The following is a 12,853-nucleotide window of genomic DNA, read 5'->3' on the forward strand; positions in this document are numbered from 1 at the left end:
GTGTGTTCGTGTGCACGCACACGTTACTCTCTCGTATCAATACTGGAAGCTGTACAATGAATGACATACTAGAGTCAGGAGTAGAGGGTGTGGGAGGTCGAGTACAAGAAACAGATGCTCTCCTTTGCCACAGTGTTTTTTCCTTCTAGCGGAAGGTACGCGCTCCGCTACTTGCCCGCGCAACGAGGACGATGCGGCGGAGGCGAGAAGGCGATTCCTTCCTCCCCACGTCCCACCGGCCATTGTTCGTCTTATCGGCCGGATCTCGCCGCTCGGCCCCGGCCACGCACCGGGCGCGCTGCCGCTGCTGCGGGGCCCGCGGGAGGGCGGGCGAGTGCCGGGGCTCCGCCGCCGGACGGGGCGCCCGCACGGGCCCGCCCCGCGGAGCGCGGCGGCCAATGGCGGGCTGGAGGGGCGGCGCCGGGAGCGGGGGCGGCGGCGGCGGGGAGCGCGCCCCATGGGCAGCGGGGCGGCAGTGCGAAGGGCTCGCGGCGGCGCGGCTGCTGCCTGCGCTCGGCCGCCGCTGTCCGGTAAGGGCTGTGGCCGAGGGAGGCGGGACGGGACGGGACGGGACGCGCCGCGCCGCTGCGGGAGGGTGGGGGGCGTCTCCCGTCGCTCGCCGGGTGGAGCCGCGGGTGAGCGCGGAGCAGAGCGGCGGCGAGGTGCTGGGTGAGCAGGACCGGCTGGAGGGGCTCGGCCCCACTCTTCTGCTCCCGCTGGCGCCCTGGTGCGGGTGTCGGTGCTCCGAGCCCGGCTCCCCCCGGTGCGGCAGGGGGCGGGGGCCGAGGGTCCGCCTTCGCCGGGCGCCGCAGCTCACGCGCTGTCTCGGCGGCTCCCCCGCGGCCTCTGCCCGCTGCGTGCCGCGCCGCCCCCCGGGCAGCCGTGGCGCGGAGGGGGCGCGGTCTGGCGGCGGCGGGCCCCCAGGAATGTGCGGCGGGGCAGGGCCGAGCGCCGACCCCGACCCTCGCCCAGGGCACGGGGAGCGGCCCTGCGCGGGGCCGGGGGGCTGGCAGCGGCTGAGCGGCGTGGCCCCTTCGGGACCGTCAGCTCTTGTTTCACTTTTCCCTTGTTTTTCCGCCCCTTCTCCACTGGCGGAATTGTGCTGGAAGGGCAAATTTCTGAAATATCTGGTGCTTTGGTTTTTTTTCCTTCTTCCGTCGGGACTGGCAGTGACTCGCTCTTAAGCAGAAGAGTCTGGAGGCGTTCATTGGAAAGCTGGTGGACGCTTTTCGTTTTAAAAGCCAGAGCGTCCTAAGGAAATATGAAACACTTCTCGGTAATGAAAGGCATGTGTTCTGTGAGGGAAACTTTCCCCTGTCTGCTTTGTAACGCAAGAGGAGCAGCCGTGGGGGTTAATATTTACGAGGAAAAGGTGAATGTTATCCTATTCTGATTCTGTTGCTACTTCACAGCGAAAGTTTATCTCGAGTATCTCCCATTCAGAAACACTTTTGTCATCAATTATGTAATTTTCAAAGTAGTGTCGTTAATGCACTATTTGTTGCTCGCCCTAATTTAAGAAAAAGGCAATATATCTCTAACATAACACGGCTTTAAAAGTGTGGACTTGCTACAGGAACAGGTTTAACGCATCATGTTACTTAAAGTTGATTTTGAAGCTGGCCAGACTTAAGAGGCATGTCTTAAATGATATGAAAATCTCTGTCTCAATATAAATAGATATCACATGTGTTAAATGGAGAGAGAGTTATGTGGCTTTTTTTTTTTCCCTGTAATTACAAGGTGGAATTGCAAAGTATCTTTTTAGCCACGAGAATTATATGTGGGAGCAGGAGAAACTTGCTTAAACATTATGTTTAATGTAAACCTCACTTCAGTCTACTTGAAGTGTTTGGGATTACTTATTTGCATTATTCATCTAGTCTCATGTTCACTTTTACAGATAACTGACTTTGAACAGTGAGAAATGAGAGCAGTTAACTTGGGTTAAATTCTGAAGCTTTCTTCCTCCTACCACTAGCACATGCTCCCTGGAAGGCCTGTTGGATTAATTACAAAAACAACCGTTTGGGCCACGTTTCCTCTGATATTAGATTGCCAAGAGAAATAAAACAGAAATATTGGGGAAAACAATTGAAGTGCATTAGAATAACACCAGTTGAAATACGTAGTGGGAGTATTCAAAATGTTTCAAGTGTTGCTTCTTCCACTGGTCTAACCAAATACAAACATACACAGGGTAACCTGTTTCAACCTGCGTTTTTAGATTGTAGTATCTTTTATGTATAAACAAAAGTAGTTGAAATTGAGATTTTGCTGCAGGTACGTTTGCAATCCACGTTAATTTTTTAGCAGCCAAATTTGAGTTTGGTTATTTTCCCTGTAGTGCCTACCGTACAGTGTAAACATTAAGAATTCCTCGTGGTGTTGAGAGAATAATAGTGTATTGGAACCGTACCTGACCTCACTGCCTCGAGTTTGCAGTTTTGAAAGGAGTTACCTAACCTGACATGTGGAAATTTGCAGTAGCATTCTATTTTTCTAAAATGAAAGGTATGCAGGTAGTTTCTTAGCTATAGCAATATAGTCTCTTCTAAATTTGTGTGGTTTTGTGATGGAACTTTTAATGTGTAGTGAAGCAGAGCAACACCCTTCAAGATAACTGCACTGAGATTTGCAGATAAACTTTAATACTAAAATATTTTTAAATCTCTTCAGTTTTCTATGTCTTTCTTTTGATTGTCTCTCAAATTAAAAGATAGAAAGCCAAAAAACCCACACAACTTCTTTCAGGATGTTTTCCTTTCTGAGACAAACTGTGATAGGCCACAGTTTCTTGCTTGCCACAATCTGCACAAAGAAAATTCATCCTATCAGATCAAGGCTGTCTGTTATCTTAAGAGACAGGATGCTGGTGGCAGCCTGGTGATTCGTGCAAGCATGGATGTTGCTCGTAGTCTATGCGACATGGAGTGTTTTTGCAGCTGTATTCAGTTGCAATAACTTTTAATGGTAAAGAACGGGTCTCAGTAAATGTAAAGAACTTGATTCTTAAGGTTTCCAGAATAAGTATTCAGGGAAGAAGATTTCCTCATGGAATAAGTATGTATCATCATTAAGTTTTGAAATAATTTCTGCATATCATTAATTTTTATGCAACACTATATCTTCCATACAAATTAAAATACCTTCCGTCAGAGCCCCTCCAGTTGCGCATCATAACATAAAGCAGCATCATCTTGACAGAAGCTTTGAACGAAGTTATTACTTGACATGCACTTCTATACTTACCATTTCTTCTTCTACACCTCCTTCCCTACCCTCATTTTTAAGGGTCTCATCTTTGGCTTGTCAGATGGAGGTTAAGCGACACTGAGCGTTGGCTGTGAGAACTTCGTAAGCACAGCGGCTGCTGGGATGTTGCGGCAGAACGGCGGGAGTAACAAGCGTGGTTTGGGATTAGCCCGGCTGTCAGCCTCCAACTTCTTCACAGCCTCTAATTCGGGAAACTGGGGAATGGGGCGCAGCACCAAGAGCAGCTCTCTGAGCAGCATTAGCTCCAACTCTGACTGCTACGATAATCCCGTCGTGGATCCAGAATATATAATGCAACTGGTGAATGATGTCAGAAAATTTGCAGATGTGCTACTCTATTTGAAGGAAGCTGTTCTTTCAGAAGGTATGGCACTTGTTCTTTATTCCTAATTCTTAGTTTTTCTGAAACTCTCACAACTCGATATGTTTTTAACTAGCTTTAATGTTGCTATCCCCCCTTGCCCTTTATCTTACCCCTTTATTTTCCTTCCCTCATCTGCCCCAGCACGATGATTTCGGGAAGTGGTAGCTTTTAGTTCAGGTTCTGTTATTTCCTCATCAGAACACTGTGCAATCTGTTTCATAATCATAACCAGGGAATATAGGCTTCTAGAAGGCTGCCTGGGCTGATGCTAAAAGTTAGTGAGACTCTCAGTTGATTGGTTTGTAACCACCTGAATATTATTTCTGTAATTACAAAGAATTCTGATAATATTTTGGTGATGTTTCAGTTTTCTAGACTGTTTTGGTTCCATTTTTGAAGTCTTACAGGCTGGGAGTTTGCATTTTAAGGTAGAATGTAATTATTTACACTTTCTTCCCCTGCAAGGTAAGAATTTACCATCTTCTGCCAGCAGGTGGAAACTCCCAAGTTTACTTGCTTACGAGGAGTGTGCATTATTGTGTATTCCCGTTCTCTTGGGCAAATAATATTATTCCACTTTTGATCAGCATCATAAAAGCTTTTATCTAACTTCTACAGAAATGTTACTATGTAAATAGCTGAAATGACATCCAGAGTAGTCTTGTGTAAGATGTCCTGAGTACAGAGCATTTGCAGTCACCTCTGTGTTTCAAATGAGTCTGAACACAGCTGAAATATCTCTACCAAAAGTGTGAACAAATCTTTACAGAGCAATAACTTGAAAGTAGTAGTCACTTCCTGTCTACAGTGTTTCTGCCGAGCACGCAGGATGAGCAGAGTTATTTGTGAGGTGGGATGTCTGGTGCCTACTGATGTGAGCACGCTGTGGGAAAGGACTGAATACTGAAGTGTTCCAGTTTCCATGCAGCAGTTGTTTATGTTCAATTTCAAATCCTGGGCTCAGAAGGTCCAAAAAAACCTAACATGGAAGGCAGGAGTTGTCATCTTTTTTTGATACTATGTTGTGGAATTCATTTGTGAAGCAATGTTGTTCATTTGAAGGATTGTTAATTAATGAAGGAACGATGTTTTTCTTCCATGGATAGGAGACCTCTGTCTACAAAATTTCAAAATATAGCAAGTTGTGTGATACTGGGCTTGCTTATTGCTGGCTGGAGACTGCGTCCTGGAAGCTGCATAGTTTGGACTGCATTTCTCCATCTCATTTGTCTTTGAAAATGTTAATCGTTTTAAAAATTAATAAAAGTTTACTAAGGTGATTGAACAGACTTCTTGCATACAAAATTCTGACTCACAATGCTTGCAGCTTATGACCCTTCTGAAATTAGTTTTGTGAATCATTCCAAGGTAGAATCAATCTCAGGAATAGGAAATTAATTTCTTCCTTTTGGACAGCGTTAGTCTATTGACTTGATGTAGATTTTGTTGAATGGCAGAACTTTGCTCCAAAGTTTATGAAGTAAGAACTAAAAATAAATTCTGCTACTAACTACAGGGAAAAAAAAGTTTGTGCTGCACACATCTTCAGGCAGCTGAGCAGTTCAGAAGTGGTGAATGCAAGTTATGTGATAGGTTTGCATCAGGGAGCTCTTGTATTTGTCTGGTGAGCATTCCTAGAGTCTGCTGCAGGTCTTTGAGCCTCTAACCACTGTTCCCTCAGTTACCTTCTGTAACTACTTTTACTTGTAGCATTGCCAGTTTGGCAGATTTGTCTAAAACCTCATCTCTATGCACAGCAGCTTCCCTCATTGCCACTGGTGCCTGTTCGCAGGACCACTGCTGGGGCTATGTCAGTGGGTAGGCTGCTGCCAAGGGGGTGTGTGCCTTCAATTTCCTCCCACAGACTGGTGACTGCACTTGCTGCTTCTGGTACCTGAAGTGCCTTGGACTTGAAGAGCCTAGCAGTTATTCACTCCTGCCTCACTTAATATTCTTGGATGCATTCTTGCATGACCTGATGTAGGCTGACCTGCTTTAGCAGGGGAGTTGGATTAGATGATCTTTAGAGGTCCCTTCCAACCCCTACCATTCTGTGATTCTCCTGGTGTAGTGATACTATCTTGGATGGAGAATCTAAGTCGTGGATTATAGCATGCATTTGTGTCTAAACTACATCATAAGTACCTTTGGATTATAGACTTGTATTGCTCTTTATTACAGTACCGATGCAACTCAATATATAATATGAAGAATAAATTGAGATCTCTTTTAAGGGGAGAGTGTTATACAACTGAATTTTTCTGTACACATCAAGGCTGTTTCTCATTGCATTACTTCTGCTAATAAATTCAAATTTTTGTTGGAGTCTCGTTGTCACAATGCTGAATAAATTTTGGATGTAACTTTTCAACAAAGATAAACCCAGCATTGTAACTTACTTTATTTTCAGGCTCTTAGCCAACAGTGTTTGTTGTACAAACTGAAGTCTAAAATGCTTGGAATCTCCTTGCTGACACTAAGTAGGAAATGTGCTTCTTAATGATACTTCACCTGCAAAACGCTTCTTGTCCCCCAGAAAGAAGCTCCACCCTAAACCCAGAGAAAACTGCTTCTGAATGTAACCATAGAATGGAGAAGTCTGTCAGCTGTTTGGACATGTGGGAGCTGCAGTTGCTTCTTGTGCTGAGTGAAATACCACGTGTTCCATACGCTTCAGTTCTTGCTGTCTTTTTTTTTTAATTCACTTTTGAATCTAGGCATTGTACTTGCTGGATGTAATGATCTGTTATTAGTGATCCAACTTGAGGCATAAGATCAGGATACTTTACTGATGTCTTTGTTAGAGGAGATCTGAGCATTTTTTGAACCCAGGTCGATGCATCCAGTGCCATTTCACAAGATTTTTCTTTTAATTTAATTCTTCTTGATGACAGGCTGTATCTCTTAACAGTTGAACTGCACTAACAGTTAATACATCAGTCTCTTGGTTTGGTCTTCAGTTAAATTTCCAGATGAGTAAGATTGTGTCATGTCGTGTGGTTGTTACTAGTAAGGATAGTTATATTGTTAGTATTGTGTTTGAACTGAAAGATCTTCATTTATAGCTTTGGTTATGGTTGGGGATAATTGAGATACGTTGAGAAGACTCAAAGTAAATCAGTCTTCTTTCTGATAAAAAAAAATTAACGATTCCTCAGAAATCCCTGCCTGGAAAGCCAAACTTGAGAGCATATGTTGCGTAAGTACTTAGAAGACTCAGATCATTACCTGCAATCTGTGCCACTCTTTAGACTGTTCATTTGAGTTTTCAGTTTTATTGATGGCTTTCTGTATTCTTGATGTAGCCCAGATTTAATTCTTAATTCAGTTTTATTGTACATCCTTAATACAAACTGTTAAGACATAATGACTTGAAAGCTATTGAGTTTTTCTTGTATTCTGAGTTCCAGTACTAACTTCTCAGCTATTGACTGAGAGAATGGAAACCTAATCGTTGCCTTCAACTTGCACCCCTCTTTGAAAAGGTAGGATGTACAATGAAGTACAAGCTAAAGGCTGGGGTTATCGGTGATCTTCAGAGGTAGTGGCACTCAAGAAAAGTTACTTGCCATGGTTGAGAATGTTTCGGGAACTGAGAAGATCTTTGCCTCCCATGGAGACCTGCTGAGGGCTTAGCGGTCAGACCACAGTATTGAAAGTACTTATTTCGAGTGTGTGAGGGATACTTAAGGTGGATCCTCTGATGGGAACTTAAGTCTTGTCCCAAAGTGTGAGCATAATGTATTATCTGCAAGTAAGTGCTGTTTAATTTAGAAACTGGGTGACTTCTCTGTGAATAATAGGGGAGATACAAGGTAGCTGCTACATACTGCCCAGTCTTTTCGAAATACAAGGGTGCCAATGCCTCACAGAAGATGTATAGGAAGCATTTGAGCCACTTTTGGAGGCAACATGCAGGACCTACCTCTTAGAAACTTCTGTCAGAGAATTGATCAGTTCAAAAATAGTATTACTTACTGCATAGATATACAAAAATGAAAATGTATTTAAGAATAGGTGTTTATGCACTAAATTATTGACAGTACAGTCTATGATGTTACTGCACATAAATTCTGCTGTTGCTTTAAGCAAGTGATGCTACTGTGTGAACTTACTCAAATAAGATTCATTTACTCAGGTTTAAAAGGACTACAAAAAAGAATATTTAGGTCATAGTCTGAGTTCCAAATCAGAAGATATTGTACTGTTTCGCATGTAAACAATAAATAGGAGCTTTTAGTTGTAGCATGTCAGAAATGGGGGAAAGATTCCCGTCTCTGTAGTCTGAGAGTAGTTAGATGTCACAAAACTAGTAGCTTTTTATTTTTTTAAGGAAAGTAACCTATGCTTCATTCTGCAAGGTCTGCCCGTGGGACTGTGGGAGGTGCTGTGTTTCATTATGAATAGCTGTAAGGGTAACATTTGCATGTGTTTTAAAAGTGCAGGAGTAATTATGCTCTATACTGTAATATATAATCTTCTTGATTGTGCTTCTGAATGTATTTTGGAATTATTGCTTTCTTTATCACAGACTTTGAAGTAATCTTCAAAGTGTGATATTGTGTGCTTCATGTGGGTAATTCTGCATTCTTTTCATGAGCAAAACTTTTTTCCTCCAGTTCATCTTCAACTGATGTAAATTGTAGCTTATTCTAAAATGGTAACATAGCTTTATTCCCACGCATATTAGAAAATAGAATAACAAGATAAATCTGTCATTGAAGATTTCTCTTTGAGAATCAGACTTTACTGTCTGGTTTCCTAGAATCTGATAAGATGATTTTTAATTTTTAAGACTGAAGCAGAGATGAAAATACTGGTGAAGCTGGATGGCCTGGTCGGGAATGTCTGCATCCTTCAATGCTTTCAAAAGGATCAGGAATGCCACCAAACTTGAAACCTATCAGGTCCTTATTTTTGAAAGGTTAGATATTCAGCCCAGCGGGATAATTTTAAAGGTGTGTCAGGTTAACCAGTTTCTTCAAAGTAAGGAATTTGTAAACAGTGGTAACTTCAAAAACTTGTTTTATCATCACAGAGATTGGCATTAGTTGCATGCTACACTAAAAACCAGAAGCTATCTACTGGATACAGTGCCAGATTTCAGCCCTTCCAGGCTGGATAATGTGTGCTTTTTTATTATCCATATTTTTAATATGTTTAAGGCACTGCAGTATTTTTAGCATTTGACTTTTAGGTCTTTATTTTCTTATAGTGTAAAACATAAATGCCCTTTTTCTGAGGCAGGGTTTTTAAAAGTCACTTTGTCTTGTTTTGCTAGGGAGATCTAAGTTCATTAGCTCTTGCAGTGAAGATTACAGATTGAAATTATGGTAATTTATAATACTAGATGCAGTTTTGCTATTTGTTCTTTATTCTAGTTCTGATGTTTCTCACAGGTGCTGTCATTGATACACCTTAAAATGGATGTATTTACCTGTCTAATGACACCTCACAGTATGAATGCTTGCTGGGTGGGCGGACTGCTCTAAACAAGGATCTGATAACTGTTTACTTTTCCTTGCAACAGCCTCTGGAAGGCATGTCTGGGGGTTTTGTTGTGTTGTGCTTTGAGGGAAGTTGCATTGGTTTCTTAAAAATTTTTTGGGGAGATTGTGCTGGTTTTCTGGTTGATAGCATTTTGTGTCCTAAATAAAAAACCCTCAGGGGAGAAGAAAATGTAACACATTGTCAGGGCAGCTAACTTTCAGGGACCACGAGAATATAGTGAGTAGCAAATATATAAACAGTCTGTGAATTGGCAAATGACCTTCAAGAATCCTTGGGAAGAGGCAGAGGAGTTCATGTAAAATGTAGCATATTCTTTCCCTTATTCCATGCAGCATCAAAAAAGGGGAAAACAAACTGTCTAGTAGGTAATAAATCTTGTTACAGAAAGAATGGAATATGAAGACGTTGGCAAATAGCCTGAAGTGGAATTTTAATGCTAATCACTTCCAGGATCTACTGAAGTGTTATATACTTGTAATATCTGAAGAATAATTCTATAACTTATTTTAATAACCTTTTTTGGTACTTTGTGGCTCTACTCGAACTTAGTCCACAAGGAACTACCTTCATGTTTTTAAATGCATTAGCCTGTACTAATGTTGTTCATCCTCTTGCTGAACCAAATAAGGTGTTAAGAGGCTGATTCTGAAAATTTGTATTTGCTGCTTTGGATGTTATTGTTCCCACAGCAGGACTGGCAGACGTGACCTTGTGAGCCACACACTGTAGGAGGATAGCCAGGACTAAACCAGACTGGATCGGGTCTAAGGCAGCTGGAAGGAGTAACTTCTGAAGGTGCTCCTACAGAAGTTACCGGTTTCTGTTCCCCACCAACAGCTGAATCGATGGGATCATTTTAACCGCTGAGAATCTACAAAGTGTGGCTAAAATTGTTTTCTTGTAAAGTTTGCTGTGCTTAAGGCTGTATTTTAAACCATGCTAATAGTGTATTTCCACAGCAGCTTAGAGAAGAAACTTGAGCTTGAGCTGTTGTAATCTCACCACTTCTTCCTGGCACTGGCAGTAGTTCTCTGGTGACTGCCTATCACGTCTGTTCTGGGGGCAAATTGGCCCGAAAACTAGTCCTAGGAAGAAAGGAGCTAGCTTTCAGACAGATTCGTTCTGTGAGCTGACTGTAAGATTGTACTGAGTACCAGCAAAAGAAGGAGAAGGTGGCTGGCCAAGGAACAAGTGCCAGAGGTTAAAATGGAACAAAATTATGAGGGTCTAGGCAGAGTTAGCGTGGCAGTCCACCCTGGCATCAAAGTATAGACTGCTAAACACTGTAGCAAGTCTTTTGTCTTCTCTGTTGAATGCAGAGTTTGACAGGGGTATATGAAAGGGGAGACAGTGGAGAGAACAGCAACTAGAAAATGCCCTTTGTAGATGGTGGATTAATAGCCTTCTTAGCTGTGAGCTTTTGTCACATTTTAATTTGACAGTCATCTTTTAAACTTGCCTTCCCAAGACCTGCTTCTTATATGCAAAGATATAAATGTGCTTCCAGTCTTTCTGACCTGGGAATTCCTTAGTGTACCCTTTCACATATTTCCAAGTAGTAGTTACTTGGAGTAGTGTAGTTCTGTTGATCTGAAGTTGAAACTGTTTTTTTGACAAATGTGAAATATTTTTTTCAAGCTGAGAGATGTAAAGGATGTGAACGAGAATAAGGACAAAGTAAATACATCCCCAGGTAAAATTATTGCTAAGAACTCAAAGCCAATAGCAGTGGTTTTTATTTTTTAACAGCTTCTGGTGCTTTTTGTGGCAAAGCTCCAAGGGGAAAAAAAACCCCAAACCTGCTTCTCTTAGTGGAGCTGTAGAACCACAGCAAGCCAGAGACCTCCTGGTAATTTTTCCTATGCTTTCTTACTTTCCCACTGTCCTCTCTCTTGGCCCCTCTCATGAGCAGAAAGGAGTGAGATATCTGCCTGTGAGTTGTGTTCCAGCCCAGTTTCAGATTTCTCAAACCTGAGAAGTTCTGCAAAGTAAGCAGCGGCTTAATGCAGTGCAGACATAAATTCTGGTGAAGCCTGAATCAAGGCGAACCTGCAACAAAAAGTAGTTTCCAGTCAGTCTGACACAGCCATAGCTAAGGCCTGTGATTTTCCACAGGAATGTTGCACTTGAAGCTGGGAGAGAAAACTTTCCACCTTTCTTTCCATTTCTCTCCAGATAATTTCACAATCTGTTTTGCCCAAACTTCTTGTTTTCTGTGAGTCTCTCATCTTGCAGGCTTTTGTTAGGGAGTCTTGGACTTTCAGGCAGTGGTCAGAGGAGCTGGGCATTTTCTTTTGCTGGGCAAGTTTGCAATATTAGAGCACTGATGGATTAATCTGCAATCACAGAACAACTCTGGTGTTTCCAGTACTTTGAATAAGTGGAGGGGAAAGAACTAACCTCTTCTTGAAATTCAGTTCAAGTAAAATTGTGTTCTTCATAGTCAAAGTGCAAGCTGCCTGTTAAATACAGGTTGCTGACGCGAGATGGTAAATGTTGTTTCTTTGATTTCAGGGAAGATTGTAGTTAAATAATAACTTGGTGGACCAGGAGATAAGTTTATGGCTGATAGTACTACCCCCTCCCCCAGTCGCATACTCTGCATTCCTTTGGAACAAATGTTCACTTGTTGCTATAGTGTCTAAGATCAGCAGTCAGGAGGGGTATGTGTGTTGCCTTGAAGCCCTGTGAGTGTTTAAAATGTAAAATTGACCCTTAGGTGCAGTTCAGATGTTTTTGTTGACTTAAATAATTAGCATATCTCTCTTTAGGAAAGCTCTGAAGCAAAGACATTTTCCATTTTTACATTGCTTTTGAAGTGCAAAAAATGCAATAAAAGGCAAGATGCCATTCTTCCTCCCTTTTGCGTTTCTAATGTACAAAATATCAAAACACTAGAAGAGCCTTAACTAGTTTGTAATTCCTTTCCCTTTGCATCACTAGCAACTAGAGTAATGAAACTGAAATTACAAGATTAGCAAAATGAAAGGTGAGTAGTGAGGAAGAGAAGGAATAGTCAGATTTTCATTTTTGCATGTAAATGTGAAGCTAGGCCTTTCAGTGACAAAAATTCTTCCAGTACCTTTGCAGCGTAAGAATCAGGGTAACATTTGAAGTAAAAAACTTGTATCTAAAAATTCCTAGAAGGTAAGATTTGATCCCTGTCCATCATGAAGTCTGTGTTCCCAACAGCGGTTCCTGTGTCCAAGAGGGAGGTTTTGTGTTTAAAAACAAAACAAAAATACCTTTGACCTGAATTGATTTCCTATTCTCGGTAAATATATATTATGGATATGGTGTTAATATTCCTCTTCATCGTTTCTCTGATGCATCAATTTATTAAAGTTGCAACATGAAACAAGAACATCAATACAAATCATTTTTATACCTCAAACAGCACTGAGTTATGAGCTGTGGCTGTAACAGTTTCATGAAGGTTTAATTGACTAAGTAATTCCTTCTCTGCCAGTTTCATTTCTTTCTAGTTACACAGCTAGGTCACAGAACTCAGACTGTCTTTTTCTTAATTCAAAGCAAGTGTTCATCTAATCAGGCAGTTGCAGTGGTTTAGCTATGTTAGATCTAATATCTTGTTAATGTACTGGAGTTAGATCTGAATGGCAGGGTAGAGATTTGAAGCAAAACCTGTCCCTTGATCTTGGTAGGTAGCTGTTTCCCTTTTAGAAGGAAAGTAGTGATTTT

At 41.8% G+C, this 12,853-nt stretch overlaps 1 protein-coding gene across 4 annotated transcripts in view; it reads left to right on the plus strand.

Annotated features, from left to right (window-relative positions):
• The first annotated feature begins 442 nt into the window (after nt 1-442).
• Nucleotides 443-12,853, plus strand: part of ARHGAP29 (Rho GTPase activating protein 29) — a 51,283-nt gene continuing 38,872 nt past the window's right edge. For 3 of the 4 annotated variants that reach the window (XM_062003515.1, XM_062003518.1, XM_062003517.1), the window contains exons 1-2: nt 443-530; nt 3,295-3,640. In XM_062003515.1, coding sequence (XP_061859499.1) covers nt 3,379-3,640 — 262 coding nt within the window. In that variant the 5' untranslated portion in view covers nt 443-530; nt 3,295-3,378. The remainder of the gene's footprint in view (nt 531-3,294; nt 3,641-12,853) is intronic. The other variant, XM_062003516.1, reaches the window with a different exon arrangement.

This window comes from Colius striatus, chromosome 10 (genome assembly GCF_028858725.1).
Source record: "Colius striatus isolate bColStr4 chromosome 10, bColStr4.1.hap1, whole genome shotgun sequence".
NCBI classification, from domain to species: Eukaryota; Metazoa; Chordata; class Aves; order Coliiformes; family Coliidae; genus Colius; species Colius striatus.